This window comes from Eurytemora carolleeae, unplaced genomic scaffold, assembly GCF_000591075.1.
Source record: "Eurytemora carolleeae unplaced genomic scaffold, Eaff_2.0 scaffold1608, whole genome shotgun sequence".
NCBI classification, from domain to species: Eukaryota; Metazoa; Arthropoda; class Copepoda; order Calanoida; family Temoridae; genus Eurytemora; species Eurytemora carolleeae.
The window spans coordinates 49,502-66,543 of NW_019397505.1; the positions used below are offsets into that span (position 1 = coordinate 49,502).

The 17,042-nt window shown below is 31.7% G+C and overlaps 1 protein-coding gene across 3 annotated transcripts in view; it reads right to left on the reverse strand.

Annotated features, from left to right (window-relative positions):
- LOC111714637 (mucin-12) overlaps window positions 1–9,940 on the reverse strand; it is a 53,925-nt gene extending 43,985 nt beyond the window's left edge. The window contains exon 1 of one of the 3 annotated variants that reach the window (XM_023489782.1): window positions 9,653–9,940. In XM_023489782.1, coding sequence (XP_023345550.1) covers window positions 9,653–9,746 — 94 coding nt within the window. In that variant the 5' untranslated portion in view covers window positions 9,747–9,940. The remainder of the gene's footprint in view (window positions 1–9,652) is intronic. The other 2 variants (XM_023489784.1, XM_023489783.1) reach the window with 2 other exon arrangements.
- Between the last annotated feature and the right edge of the window lie 7,102 nt (window positions 9,941–17,042).

Here is a 17,042-nt window from a genome sequence, read left to right on the forward strand (position 1 = left end):
TACGGTTGATTGTTTTAGTTAATCTGTTCCGTTTTATTGCATTCAAAACTATAGGAATACAAAACATCTATAGATTTAGTGAACATCCCTATGTTAAAGAATATTAAAGATTCAAAGGAATTGAGTCCTTGCCACAAATCTCAATTTTCTAATACCGATAACTCTACAACTAGATGATGTAAACCTTTGATATATCAAACTTGAATTATTTGATCCATCTAAATTCATACTATTAAATATCTACGGTCTGCGACATTGGATTGTAAAGAAATAGGGATTAAAAATCAGAATTTGTTGCTAAGACTCAATTCCTTTGTTTACCATTCTAAAGATTAATGTAATTCGGTCCAATTTTATGGATTTGGTATTATTAATGTCTAATGTTTATATAAAGGATGGAGAATAAAAATTATTTTTTCTTGATAAGAAAGGGCTGGCGGGGGGGGGAGGGTCTTTGGAAGGATATGGGAGGGATAAGAGTATATGCCTATATAAGTATATAACAAGATAAGATAAGTGGTGCCAATGTTTGAATGTTTGTATGCATAGCTACACTGCTCATCTCCTCAGGATCAATCGTTATGAATATAAATGGATTTAATCATTAATTTCTTTTCCTTTTCAGCTTTTCACTTTCTCACTTGACAATTTTTTTTATAATTCTATGAATCATTTTGACATTTAAGAATCTTTAGTGATTTTAACTTTTGGATTATTTTCCCTGAATCGCTTTTCTTCAATATTTGCATTCTATGATTCATGCTTTTCAGACCGCCATATTTTCTACGTACTTCATTGAACTGAAATGTTCATGGGTTTCCATAAATTCTAAAGATCGTCACTGCCCTAATTACTCATAGTTACTCCCGCCGTTTACCCACGTACACTTAGTCGATTTTACTGGGAAACTAAATGTTCGTGATTTAAAGTCGACCCACTCAACTCAGAATTTTAAAGCCAAGCTAAGAAGGTTCCTATGCCTCTTCTGAGTTCCCAGTATTTATGTTATTTTATCATTCAAACAATATACAATAGAACCTTTTATACAATAATAGGAAATTTAAATATATGAATAAGAATATGTAAATACAACGAATTCAAAGTTTGAAATATCAAAGTTCTACGACATCGGGTGGTCAAAATATAAAAATAATAATCAGAGTTTGTGGTAAGAACCTATTTCCTTTGCATATTTTCATTTTTTCATATTTTTTAAGCCGGCAGTCGATATTTTTAAATCTGTACAAAAATGTGCTTTTGTATGTGTGTGAGAGGGAGTGTGTGTTTGATAGGATAAATTGGTTTAATCTCTGTCACCATGTATCCGGCTAATTTACTTCATTAAATTTGATCCTGAGATTAGAACCAAAATCAAGCAGGGCTGTGTCATAGTTATCTACTGGGTTTTAGATTAAAATAAAAAAATATTTTTCTGATCCTTTGGCTTTCACAAGATACTGTTACGAATCATACATCCTTCCCCAAATCGAGAATCACAGGAATTTATGCCTACAATCCATTTGATGGATTGTATAATGTATATATACCCCTGTAATTAGTTGAGTTTATAACATATAAGTATAGAACCATCCTATGAGCAATGTAAACCCACGGCAACAAGAGATCTTCGAAACATTTGATAAACTTGTCAATCTATTTGACATTTTGACATGTTTAACATTTGCGCTTGAGATTTGTTCTAAATCAATATGTCATTAAAACATTGTCTTCAGTCTAATCTACTCTTCCTCTCAATCTTTTTTAATTTTTATAGTAGGACACCTTCTCACTTCATCTCATACCTTTCCTTTAATCCTTCTTGTCATCCCTTCTCACTTCATCCCTCTCCTCATTCATTCTCCCTCCATTTCTCTCATCATCCCTTCTCCTAATCCCTTCTCTCTCATCCCTCTCCTCAGCTCTTCTTCCTCCATCCTTCACCTCATCTCTTTAATTCCTTCATCCTTCTCATCATCTCTTCTCCCTCCATCGTTCTACTCATCCCTTCTCCCTCCATCCTTCTCCTCTTCCCTTCTCCCTCCATCCTTCTCCTCATGACCTCTCCATCCATCCTTCTTCTTATCACCTCTCCCTACGGCCTTCTTTTCGTTCATCCCTCTCCAATATTTCCTCCAATATTTCCTGTGTAAGGGCAGTGAATTGGTTTGATTGCCTAACTATATATGGGAGTAAGGATATACTACATTCTCTGCAATATTTCCTTTCCACACAATTCTACACCAATCTACTCAAACTTTTATTTTGATACCCTAGTTTCAACCTAGATTTACTATTTTCAACTTAGATTTACTAGTTTTAACCTAGATATTCTAGATTCAACCTAGATATACTAGTTTCAACCTAGATATACTAGTCGCAACTAAGATATGCAAGTTTCAATCTTGATTTACTAGTTTCAACCAAGATATTCTAGTATCAACCTAAATATACTAGTTGCAACCTAGATAGCCTATTATTAACCTAGATATACTAGTTTCACCCCAGATATTCTAGTTTCAACCTAGATAAACTAGTTTTAACCTAGATATTCTAGATTCAACCTAGATATACTAGTTTCAACCTAGATATCCTAGTTTAAATCTAGATTTATTAGTTTCAACCTAGATTTACCATAGTTTCAAGTTTAAACCTATAGTTTCAATTCTTTATTAGGTTCTATAAAAAACTCTTAATTCTAGATAGATCACTAAAACATGACGTATCTTCAACCTTCATCAAAATAATGAAGGTTTTCAGACTACTACATCACATTAATGTGTTTATGCAAAGATTTTGACTGTCTGGGCTTTACACTGCATAAAGCTGGGCCAGGAATTTACCAAACTGGCCTATCCGCTCCAAACTTTTTTCATTAAATTTTTTTTAAAAATCAAAGAAAATTGTAATATAAAAAAATGATTCCTTGAAAAAAAATTAAAGTAAAAATATATTTAAATAATTTCATATAGTATTTGTAACTGCGGGTTGCGGATACGCCAGTGTTTGTAAGGAAGGTTGAATATTTTCCCCAACTTTCACCTGGAGAATTCAGGCACACGACCCATCTTGGGTTGGGGGGGGGGGGGTGCAGGCAGAGAAAAGAAGGGGGAGTGGTAGGAGGAGGGTTTGGTGCAAGCAGAGAACAGTAAAGTGCAAGTACAGAGATAAAAAGTTAAACAAGTGAAACTAAAAAATGATAAATATAGAAAATGAAAAGATTTAAAAAGAAAAGACAAAGAAAGGCAGCGAACAAAATTACAACTAGGATAATGTTCTTTACTAATTGAGCACGCTGAATATGGCTGGAAGCACTTCAAAGTACGTTTAGGTCACCATGTATATCAATATTAGAAAAAAATATTTTCCACTTATGCCTGGAGGGGGGGGGGGGTTATGTAGTATGATTTCTGTCTATTTTATTGACAATTGTAAATTCCTGAAGAAAATAAGACAATTATGTAATATAATTTCGTATATATCCCCAGGATTTACAGGTAAACAATTATTTTCACAGAATATCCTGAGAAAATTAATTGAATCCCCCGGGTCCAGATTTAACCTTGGTGTAGACATGGTCAAACAAATGTAAATTTAAAAATAGAAAACATACACAGTATTCAAACTATAGAGCATCAGCTCGGGAACTCAGCTTTTTCTTCAGTTTTCACTTTAAAAGTAAATCCATTCAACTTGGAATTTTAAAATCAGGCTAAGAACCTTCCTGTAGTTCTTTGGAGGCAAATAGGTTAAGGGGTTCGTGAGTTATGATCGGACATAAAAAAGCAGACAGACAGACAGACTGAAAGCCAGTGATTAAGACTTCATGTATAAAGTTTAATAAGGTAAGGGGTGCCGGGTGGGGTTACTTAAAACTACTTTGACATTTCACTGAAATGCACAAAATTACAATATAAACATACATATTATAGTTTGAATAAGAATTATATTTCAAAGCATTAAAACCGCCGTGTATTATTGTAATAAGATGACAATGCATTTAATTTTGTTATAAACCGAAAACTAAGAAACATTTATTCGACCATGCATTGTTTTTTTTTTCTTAAACTCAATCCATAAGGCAAGGATGCAATTGTACTTTATTCACATTTTCCATGAGTTCAAAAAGACTTGAACGGCGCATACAACAGTAGCTGAATTTTTTACCACAAAATACAGCAGTGATGAGTTGAAGCACTGTGTCGGGTGCAAACAAATGGATGATTACGCAACCAATAAGGAAGAAATGCACTAAACTGAAAAACGTGCCACATAGATACTTAACATCTAACAATCTAATAAAAATGTATGATTTGTAAGAAATGCTTGAACAAAATATACTTTAATTGTACAGGAACTGGAAAACAAGCAAACAGCGTACTGTAACAAAATACGTACTGTAAATTTCTGTTCTATGGGAAAAGTTAACATACTTGTAAATAAATAGTTTGATTAAAAAATGAAGAAAATTTCAAATATTTAATCTCCCTGAGTCCCCCACGGTTGGTTGGTTTTAAACAGTAATTATGTTATAATTAAACTCGACCTTCAACAATATACTAAGACAGCTGATACAGACAGATACATATACATATATATATTTATATACTCAGACAGCTGACACAGACAGATATATATATATATATATGTATTTTAATGTTTCTGTTTATGATAACAACTTGAATTAACCATACACATCTTGTAAGTGTTATATGTAAAGTAAACAAATTAATGTAACCTATATCTATATATCTATATATATATATACTTTATATACTTTACAAAATAAAAAGATTTTTATTTTCTAAATATCTTCATTCAGATTCAGATAGAAGAATTATGTTTTAATTCTATCCGACAGCTCAGAGGTTAAACTCGAAATACCTTTTGCAAAATATTATTTTTTTTAAATTCAAAAAAATTAAATGAAGTGTTCGCGAAAAATGAAAGGGGCTATAGACTTGCGGCGAAAATTAAGCGCTTTTGATTGCTACTAATATTACTTCTATCTGTTGCGTCTATAAAGAGAAAATTGTTAAAAACGACCAATACCGAAGCACTTAGTGTCCATACAAATTCAGAAAGATGCAACATTCAACTCGGATCGTAAACAAACCAATTGAATTCCAAACAAGTCATTCAGTCATTTTTAACAATTTTCTCCTTATAAACGCAACAGATAGAAGTAAGATAAGCAGCGATCAAAAGCACTTTTTTATCGCAGTAAGCCTATATCCCCTTTCATTTTTCGCGAACACTCCCTTTAAAAATTACATTTATTTCAAAAATTTACAAAGAAGGGGGGGGGTATTTAATATTTAGATTGCATAATATTGCTAAACATAATTATGCCTGGTGAAGGACAAGACCAATTTTACGCCAATGTAACCGCAATCCCTGAATATGCAGCGTTACGTTGCAATTTATTGCTTTTTTGTCCCAATATTGGAAAAAAAGGGAATTGACGGGACTGTTCACTATAGTTTCAGTAGAAGTAAATATTTCCATTTACTGATAGCGCTGATTGAAGGATTCATAACTCTGATTGGATAATGAGATAGATAGAAAGATATATGTTACCGCCATACTATTGGTTCAGAATAGACAACAAACACATGACTAAACCCTGATTGGATCAGGCGCTAATGAACTTTGCATACAGGAGTGCATGTTTCGAAAATTAAATTGTAACCAAAGAAAACATTGTCTTTAAGGAAAAACTAAATGTGTTTATTTTTTGTTAAAAAAGATAAACGTTTTAAAATGTATTGTTTTAGTATATTTGCCCTTTTTTTAAACATAAATGTTCTTTTTTAGATTTAAAGTTATCATAATTTCTGATATCTTAAATATTTAATCACAGTTATATTCAAATTAATACAAAGCACATCTTTATATGATATATTGAATATTGGATATGCATTGGTTTTTAATACATAATAAATATTCAAACAGAACACAAGGTTTGACACTGGGTTACAAATATGTAGGGATTTAAAAATCAGAATTTATGGCAAAGACTCAACTCCTTTATAAATTTTTAAAGATATCTTTAAAATTGAATTGTTTGTCTCTGAGAAAATGCGGAGAAATTACAAATCTAACATGATGCTTAGAAATTTAATATTCAACCAGCTATGAAGAAATATTTAACCGAAATTAATTTTTATGAGAAATCATGAAAATTAAATTTGGTTTTATTTACAAGAAGGGGGGGTCACGACTAATCAGTCTTTATCACTAAATTAATTAAAAACGGCACCATTAACAAAATCAAAATATACTATGTTGGTCACCCTGTTTGTTTAATGTTAATGTTTTAATTGATTAAACTTTTAAACTTCAGGGTTTGATTTGCTCTTTGCAGTTGGAAATCAAGTTACTCATTCCATAATTGCATTTGCAAAATTAAATGTTATCAGACCATTTACATCAAATACTTTTTATTCGCGGATTGCAAGGATAAAACTTTTCTGCATTTAACATTAATTAAAAATATTTTCGCAAGTTTAAAATTTTCTATCAAACGATCAAGTTAAAATCATAAATCATGACTAATACAGGGTTACTCACAAATGATGAGACTGTAAAGACGACCTGAAACCTATATAATATGACGATCCCAAGTGTAAATTAAGTCTTTTGCCTTGAATGTAGTCTAATACTGTCTTATTTAATTATTTAGCAAAGAAAGAAAGAAAAAGTTAATGGTTGCAAACTTGCAGGGAATCATGAATATAAGGAAACAGACAATATTAATTCCGTACAGTCGTCTCTGAAGTCTCATCATTTGTGGGATACCTGTATATCGATTAAAAATCTGTATCTAACACCTATCATAGAATTGAGCAGAGTTCAGTGTCCAAAAAATATTGGTTTCGACAAAATTTGTTTTTTCAAAATTATCAGAATCGGGTACATATTCTCAGCAATAGGTTTAGAAAACGACATTTTATAAATTCTTTGTGTCTCCAAAGTTCTATGTTAAACTGTAGTTGCTATCTTTAAGAAGAAGGAAAACGGAGGATAAAAATATATATACAAAGGTTGAGTAAAATTATTCAAGGAATCGTGTAAACTGTAGAGAGGGACTTTGTCTAGTATTCGCCTAAAGCTCTAGTATTCAAATATGCTAAAACAAAGTTTTAGTACTGTGAACTGATTAATCTAAATGAGGGGCCAAATTAATTGAATGGGAGAAGTAGTTGAACTAGGTAGACTAAATTGAACCATTTCTCTTTAGCTCTACCGGGCACACACAAGAAGGGGGTAACTTTATTCACACATAGTTGAACCAAGATCGCAATACAACCTTTATCTTAGAAACAATGTAGAAGATATCGTCTTTTTTATATCCCCAATTGAAAATAATCAAAATTTATTAATTAATTTGATTAGGCCAAAGTTTATAAACTACCTGTTGTGAACGGGACAAACCTTTCTCTAAAAATGTAAGGTCCGTTAACATTTCGTCCTAAGACCTTTTGAAGAGAAAAAATACGGTCATGCCAGTTTTATTTTTTTGGGAGACAGAGGGAGGCATTATTTTTATTTAATTTCCTGTCAGCTCTTTAATTGAAAAAAGAATAAAGTTTTAGACCCGGGCAAAGAGAGATAGGAAGCAATAAAAAGCTTACACGGTGTTTAACTTCAAATAAAGTGGGACAATTTACGGTCCATATCGGTTACTCCAGGAAACGTAAAATTAACTAAATATTTTAACCAAAGAGAATAGAATATATATTAGAGGGGAATTTACTAGAAAAAAGTGTAAAACAGCCATTTTGTTGTACTGTTTCCATACTACAGGTGTACTTCACATATTTGTGCTATATAACCTTTTGGGCCCTGGAATATCATTATATAGAAAATCTAAAATTAATATTAAAAGAAAACCAAATTATGAAATAGGCTGGTTTCATAATTGACCAATGATCATTTCACATAGACTCTATGCCTTCCACTTTACAAACGATGATTTTCCGTTATAACTATAAATTAAATGATGTTTTTTTTCACCTAATTCATTTTATAAAGTTTATTTAACAGCTTTAAAAAATTCGAAATTGAAATGGATAGTCTAGGGAACATACTGTATAAATGTACTCTTCTGCATACAATTTGTGAACATTTACATGATTTGTACACTTTGAACTCCCTTTCAGGCTGCAAGGGACTGACAAAAATCATACCACGGTTCGGAAAAGTTTAATACATTTTCAACACTCGGTTGACATTAAAGTGTCTCAACACCTTGGACTTAAATTTTACTTTTATGTAGCCCTAATACACATGTACTTTTTTGTAGCCCTTTTTTGTGGCCCTAATACACATGTACGTTTTTGTAGCCCTAATACACATGTGCGTTTTTGTAGCCCTAATACACATGTACGTTTTCGTAGCAATAATACACATGTACGTTTTTGTAGCCCTAATAAACATGTACGTTTTTGTAGCCCTAATATACATGTACTTTTTTGTAGCCCTAATACACATGTACGTTTTTGTAGCCCTAATTCACATGTACGTTTTTGTGGCCCTAATACACATGTACGTTTTCGTAGCAATAATACACATGTACGTTTTTGTAGCCCTAATACACACGTACGTTTTTGTAGCCCTAATACACATGTACATTTTTGTAGCCCAAATAAACATGTACGTTTTTGTAGCCCTAATACACATGTACTTTTTTGTAGCCCTAAAGAAAAGATTTTCCAACGAATATGATTTTACAAACTTGGAATTCATCTAGAAAACTTGGAAATAGAAAATTACCGCGCATTTTTCAACGAGTTCGCCGAATTGAAAATTTGCATATTTTTGCAAATTATCTGTAAAATAGCTAGCTTAAACCCCGCAAAATTACATAGGAATTATACAGGAAGCGATTTTGTTTCACATTTCACATTATATGTTCACCTCTTATGCATAAACAATACCTTATAGAGAGGAGCTGGTAATGTTGGAGGAGGGAGGGAGGGGGGGGGGTTTATTAAAAAAGTTTGTGTGTACAAATGAAGTTAACAAAGACATCAAATCCGAACTTTTTAAAACTAGAATTTTCCTTCAAAAATCATTAATTCAATTGTTAAAATTATTCAATTAAAAGATTTTTTCAAATTATGTTTTGTATTTTACATTTTTTAAATATTCACAAATAAAATAGAAGATTAGAGCTAAGCGCTCAGAACGCCGAGTTTTGAATAAAAGAATATTTTCTGAAATATGGCAAATTTGCAGTTGGTTAATGGTTAAAAAAAAGTGGTGAAAAAACCTAAACCTGAAATGTCAGATATGACAGATATTACTGTAAAGAAAAAAACTGTTTAATATTGGGATAAAGCATATTTTTTTTCTCGATTAAATTATTTATTAACGAACAATAGCTTATGGTAAATACAATGTGAAATTTATAAGGCGCGCTTGGAAAGCAAACTTTGGGTTTAAAACACGGTTTTGGATAATTTGAAGTACTAAATTTGCGGCTCAGGATTAATTTTAATAATATCATTCCATATTTTGACAAGACCAATAAATCCTCCGGTTAAAGTACAATGTATTTATTCTCGACGCAACTAAGTGTTAGAGTGATTATATTTTTAAAAACTAGTAGATATGTGTGAAGTGATTGACATTTAAAATACTTTATTACCGTTTGGGTTCTGAGCGATTCTACGTTCCGCCGTGGGTTGCTGGGCGATACTTCCGGTTAAAAACAACAACAGACAGTGCAGTACAGTACCCATTGTGTACACACAATGCTTAAAGAGGGGTTTCTACATTTGTGTAGAATTTTTGATGTTCCTTTATTTTCACAATTCACATATCACTTAAGAAAAATAAGCCAAAAATATCTGAAAAATATATAAAGAAATTTGCCTTAAAAGTATGTTTGAATATTAGATTTAATGCTGATTAAGATCAAGATGGAGGAATGCGCGAAAGTATTTAGGTCACGTGTTCACAGGTTCAAGTTCAACCAAGCACTGATACAAACTATACTCACAGGGTCGCATCTCAAACCAATAGAAAGGGGGGATGAGCTGGGGGATGGGGGGTGGGAGTGAGGAATATAATTATATTAATTAGTATTTAACACGAATTAAAAATATAAAATAAAAAAATAATTCCTACCCCCTTAAAAATGGTTTGCATAAAAAGGACCCCTGTTAAGTTTACCCCTATGCAGTTCACGGATTTTTATAGTTCTGAGTATAGAGGAGAGGTAAAGGATGCTGAATCAGATCCAGGACTCTTAGTTCCTACACGTTCAACTTTTGTACTATTTAGTCCTATAAAAGTACATACAGATCGTTGTACCGTATCTATATCACTAGATGCATCCTGTACATTAGAATTGCTCTTATTTGCACTTTTGGAATGTTTACGTAACCCATTTCCAACTGTACAGTTTACATTGTAACAGTACTCCTGCACATACGCATATGTACAAGTTTCAACTGTTAATTTGTGCGCATGTACTTCTGTACAATTCAAGTGATTTTGTACCATGCTTAGCCAGGGGCGTAGTGGGGGGCGGTACCCCTGTTCACCCCCTATACATGCACTCCTAGGCCCCTAGAGCCAGAGGTAGGCTCTAATATATTAAACTTACATATTAAGATTTTGTCTTTTCTTATCAATTGACTTTTGACAATGTCACAATTTGTCTATTTTATGATAATTTCTCAAATTCTTTCTTGTACCTTAATTTTATTTACAATATTTTTTTCGCGGGGATTCATTTAAAATCCATTTCATTCTCTCTGTGGGGAGCGGGAGGCTGTGCAACCTGGCCAGGCTACACTTAAACATACACTCCGACATCTTGGACCAGGTTTCAAATGAGGAAATATTAAAAATATTTGTTACAAACAAACCAAGACTTCTTGAATTTGGAGGCAACGTATTATTAAAGCTTTTTATTATTTTTGTTAATTCTAAGGCTATATCATTTTAATGGCATGCTATTTTTAACCCGTTTTTAATGGTTCAAAACAGCTGCATGTTTCCATAACTTTTCTCTCACAAAGCGGTACAAAATACAGATTTAGGTATCGTTAAAAGCTTTAAAAAATACTGTCTTCAGTGTAATCTAATAATAATATTATTGATATTAATATGATTTATGATATGAAGGGGGGGGGGACATGATACCCCTAGGTAGCTATGATCTCAGCGATCTAAAAAATCCCTTGAATCGCTGATCGTAAAAGATCAACAAAATCATACATTGTTACAATACTTTAAAAAATTTATTTTTGCTCTTTTACTACTAGATTTTATAATGGTATGATTGGTAATTATGATCAGATGACTAATAGTCAAGTAGATTAATATAGATTTTAAACTTTAATTATTTTTCTTAATACGGTTTTTATAGAGGGGTGCACATCAACCGTCAGGGAGTGCACAAAAAAATTTCGGCACGCTTACGTGCGCAAAAAGTTCACCCCCCTAGGCTAAACCTCCACTACGTCCCTGTGCTTAGCCTGTATAACGTATATATATAAAGACGAGTTAATAGCGTATATATATAACTAGAAATTCAAGGCGCTTCGCGCCCTTCTTTCTAGGCTTTTAGGGCGCTTCGCGCCCATCTTCTATTTAAATTGTGAACATGTTCTTTTTATATATATAAAGACGAGTTAATAACGTATCTATAAAGACGAGTTAATAACGTATATATAAAGACGAGTTAATAACGTATATATATAAAGACGAGTTAATAACGCATATATATATAAAGACAAGTTAAAAACGTACATATATATAAAGACGAGTTAATAACGTATCTATAAAGACGAGTTAATAACGTATATTTAAAGACGAGTTAATAACGTATATATATAACGGCGAGTTAATAACGCATATATATATATATATAAAGACAAGTTAAAAACGTACATATATAAAGACGTTTCCTCATTATCTCAAGACTTCTGAATCACTGACAATCTGAAGGTTAAGTTTGGTCTTTTGTCCTGAAAATAGGTACTTTTAATGGTAAGTAGAGTTCACAAACATGTTTGAACCAGAGAAGAAAAAAAGAAAAAATGTCCGTGCCATATGAACGTATTTTTACTAAATAAGTTGCAAAGCTATCAAAGTAAAAAACATCTCGTGGTTAAATCTAAATTGACAAATATTTTTTATCAGTTTGCTTGTGTATAGTGTGTATAGTTGAGTACGCATGTTTACAACCATAAGCATCAAAACTATTTATCTCAAAAACTTATTTGGTGAATCATGTGATATCAAAACATTGTTTAGAGATTGACTTGAAGGTACAGGTTAAGCCACAAAAGATGAGACTTAAGAAACGTTGGTAAAGAATTTATTCCGGTCTTTTTTCTTAGATTAAAGGTTTCCTGCAGCTCTATACTATTCTATTTATATATATATCAATTAGTATGTTGCTCAGAAACCACTTGACTGATTTGCCTCAAATTTTGATTGGAGAACTTGGAAGAACCACAAGAATGTTCTTGGTCTGTTTTAAGATTATAAGTTGAGTGGGTCGACTTTTTATAGCAAAACATTTAGTTTCCAGGTAAAATCGACCAAATGCGGGTAAACGGCGGGATAAACTGGTCGCGGGTTTTCAAGCTTGTTTTTACTATTAACAAACTTTAAATTGAAAGCAGAAAGCCAAGTTTAGCTTGCAAATTAACATACCTTAAGAGTTTAAGGTCGTGATTAAAATCTCATCCTGTTCCTGTATGGCTATTGGCTAACCCTGTACGTAAAAAATATTTTATACTGATTTTTTTTTACATTTTCACATTAATTCATGTTTTCTGAAACAACTTGTGTATATAATGTCCTTTTATCTATTTGTATAAGGCATGAAAGGTTTGAATCAACCTACACAATCCTCCCACATTAAAGGGATTGTTCTCGGCATTTTAAATAAACGTTTAAATTTATTAAGTGCCTTGACAGAATCCCAACTTACAGGTATAAAAATTAAAATAAAAAGCAGTTCGTTCTCTCAAGATAGCCATCATATCAAAACTCTTGTCTCGTTGTTCTGACATAAGGTTTTAAAAACATTTTTTTATAATCCCTTTATTTCTTGTATCTTGATCTGCTATCTAAGGAGCTAAGAATACATATTAGGTTTTGTCTTTGCATCTAACAAAAGTACGATTTCCCTGACTTTCAACAAATATTATTCCTCAATCAAAGGGAGTGTTCGCAAAAAATTAAAGGGGGTATAGGCGTACGGCGAAAATAATCGCTTTTGATCGCTACTAATATTACTCCTATCTGTTGCGACTAAAAGGAGAAAATACGACTCGGATAGTAAAAAAAAACAAACAATTTAATTTCAAACAAATCATTCAGATATTACAACCCAAAGTCATCGGTATTTTTCGAAGCATTCTTATATAGTTAATATTTCATGATATTTTTTATTCGTTTTGTATACATTGCACTCAAAATGCCGAAATAGTTGGCAACTAGATGTCTCTGCGCTCGATGCTTTGAATGATTACACGCGGCAGAGAGACACCTAGCGGAAACAAGTCATTTTAAGTGCATTGCATATAAAACAAATAACCCATATTATGAAATATTAATAATACACGAATCAGCAAAAAAAGCGATGACTTTAGGTTGTAAAATTTGAATGGTTTGTTTGAAATTAAATTGATTATTTTACGATACGAATCGTATCTTGCAACTTTCTGATTTTGTATGGACGTTACGAAGTCGTTTCTAACAATGTTCTCGTTACAGACGCAACAGATAGAAGTAAGATTAGTAGCGATCAAAAGCGATTATTTTTCAGAGTCAGCCTATCCCCCCTTTCATTCTTAGCAAACACTCCCTTTAAAGAGCTCGCTTAAATCAAGATATATATATTGAATAGGAACTGCCATATCTGATCAATAAACCTTCCCTGGGGTCCCTAGATGTCCCACAAAAAATTTGGGCCCGATCGGTTCAGCCGTTTTGACGTTTATTGGATACAAACAAACAAACAAACAGACAATCAGACAGACAGACAAGCCAAATTTATATATAGATATATATATACTTCCATATCTTTGTTCATCCTTCATCCTTCACACATTCAACAAGTTATATTGTGATATATATATACTTCGATATCTAGTTCATCCTTCACATTCACATTTAATAAGTTATTATAGTGTATATTTACATACATCTTCGAGCACTAAAAAATAGGCTTATTTGTAAAATTACAAATAAGCCTATATTACAAAGGTAGTTGTTTTTTCAAATGTTGGACAATGCCTTTAATGAGCTTTTAATTATGAGCATTAAAGGGACTGTAATCTAATTTTAAGTGAACCTGCAATGTTCTTTTTACAACGATACCCTTAAACGCGTTGTCTGCTCAAGTACGAATTAGATATCAATGTTTATAATTATGAAAACTAATTATTTTCCATTTTGGTTTCTCCATAAAAGTGACTTGGGTATATCTGCTGCAGGAAAACATATCAGAATTAACAGAATTAAACACATTAAACACAATGTCTTACAAATTTTTGATCAGATAATAGTTTCAATGGTACTGTTGTGAATGGGGCGAAATATAAACTTGAAATAAAAAAGTTCACAATGATTTATTTAATATTTACTGAAATACTGTCACAACACAAGTTTATAAAAATGACTAACCTTTCACAGGTTATGGGAGAACTGGGTTAGTTTACACTGCTTCAAGAGAATACAACACTCAATTTGCGTACATTTGAAATAGGAGTTCCTTGGCTTTTAGAGACGACCAAAATATCTTTTCTGATCTTTGATAGCTTGCTTTTGAAAAAATGTGAATAAAAAATATTACAAGACCTAAAAGTTTTCCAGTTTGTGGAGCGCCCTCTGTTTATAATTAGTAAAACCTTTTTTCAATTTATATCTACAACATATTAATATCCGATGATACACAGATTATTTTCACATTTTTACAAATTGCACAAATTGTTTCGTTTTTTAAACACTTCTCAAACACACAAACAAAGCTAAAAACATGCCCATGGTTCTACCCTGTTCACCAATAAACTTTGAGGCAAATCGGTTATGTGGTTCATGAGTTATGATCGAACATCAAAAGAAACAAACTTTATACTTTAAATTCATATTATTCATTATAATTTATTATTTGATATTATTATTATTTATTAAAACATTTATTTATATTTATATTATCCTTATAGACTACTAAATTCTCTTTTTGAAAATTATAGGACAATGTCTTATAAACCGAATTGCTATTCATAATTAGATATGTTTTAATATGCTTTGATATTTGTTGCGTACATGTCTGAAAATTACTTTAAACTCTAGTTATTCGAATTTATGTATAAACTATTTTGCATATGATAAATTCGCACCCTGATCTCTAATCGTTCTCCTTAAGTCTATATAATTGAAATATTTTGTTATTGTTATGGGAGTAAGGATATACTACATTCTCTGCAATATTTCCTTTCCACACAATTCTACACCAATCTACTCAAACTTTTATTTTGATACCCTAGTTTCAACCTAGATTTACTATTTTCAACTTAGATTTACTATTTTCAACCTTGATATACTAGTTTCAACCTAGATATACTAGTCGCAACTAAGATATGCAAGTTTCAATCTTGATTTACTAGTTTCAACCAAGATATTCTAGTATCAACCTAGATAAACTAGTTTCAACCTAGATATCCTAGTTTAAATCTAGATTTATTAGTTTCAACCTAGATTTACTATTTTCAACCTAGATTTACTATTTTCAACCTAGATTTTCTAGATTCAACCTAGATTTTCTAGATTCAACCCAGATATCCTAGTTTCAACCTAGATGTACTAGTTTCAACCTAGATTTACTAGTTTCAACCTAGATTTACTACTTTCAACCTAGATATACTAGCCTCAACCTAGATATACTAGCTTCAACCTAGATGTACTAGCTTCAACCTAGATGTACTATTTTCAACCTAGATTTACTATTTTCAACCTAGATTTACTATTTTCAACCTAGATTTACTCTTTTCAACCTAGATTTACTATTTTCAACCTAGATTTTCTAGATTCAACCTAGATTTTCTAGTTTCAACCTAGATGTACTAGTTTCAACCTAGATATCCTAGTTTCAACCTAGATTTACTATTTTCAACCTAGATTTACCATTTTCAACCTAGATTTTCTAGATTCAACCTAGATTTTCTAGATTCAACCCAGATATCCTAGTTTCAACCTAGATGTACTAGTTTCAACCTAGATTTACTAGTTTCAACCTAGATTTACTACTTTCAACCTAGATATACTAGTTTCAACCTAGATGTACTATCTTCAACCTAGATATACTAGTTTCAACCTAGATGTACTAGTTCCAACCTATATTTACTAATCTCAACCTAGATATCCTAGTTTCAATCTAGATATTCTAGTTTTAACCTAGATATACTAGTTTCAACCTAGATTTACTAGTTTCAACCTAGATATACAAGTCACAACTAAGATATGCAAGTTTCAACCTTGATTTACTAGTTTAAACCAAGATATCCTATTTCAACCTAGATATACTGGTTGCAACCTAGATATCATAGTTTCAACCTAGATATCCTAGTTTCAACCTAGATATCCTAGTTTCAACCTAAATTTACTATTTTCAACCAAGATATACTAGTTTCAACTTAGATATTCCAGCTTTAACCTAGATGTACTAGTTTCAACCTAGATATCCTAGTTTCAACCTAGATTTACTATTTTCAACCTAGATATACTAGCCTCAACCTAGATATACTAGCTTCAACCTAGATGTACTAGCTTCAACCTAGATGTACTATTTTCAACCTAGATTTACTATTTTCAACCTAGATATACTAGTTTCAACCTAGATGTACTAGTTTTAATCTATACATACTAGTTTCAACCTAGATATACTAATTTCAACCTTGATATCCTAGTTTCAATCTAGATATACTAGTCGCAACTAAGATATGCAAGTTTCAATCTTGATTTACTAGTTTCAACCAAGATATTCTAGTATCAACCTAAATATACTAGTT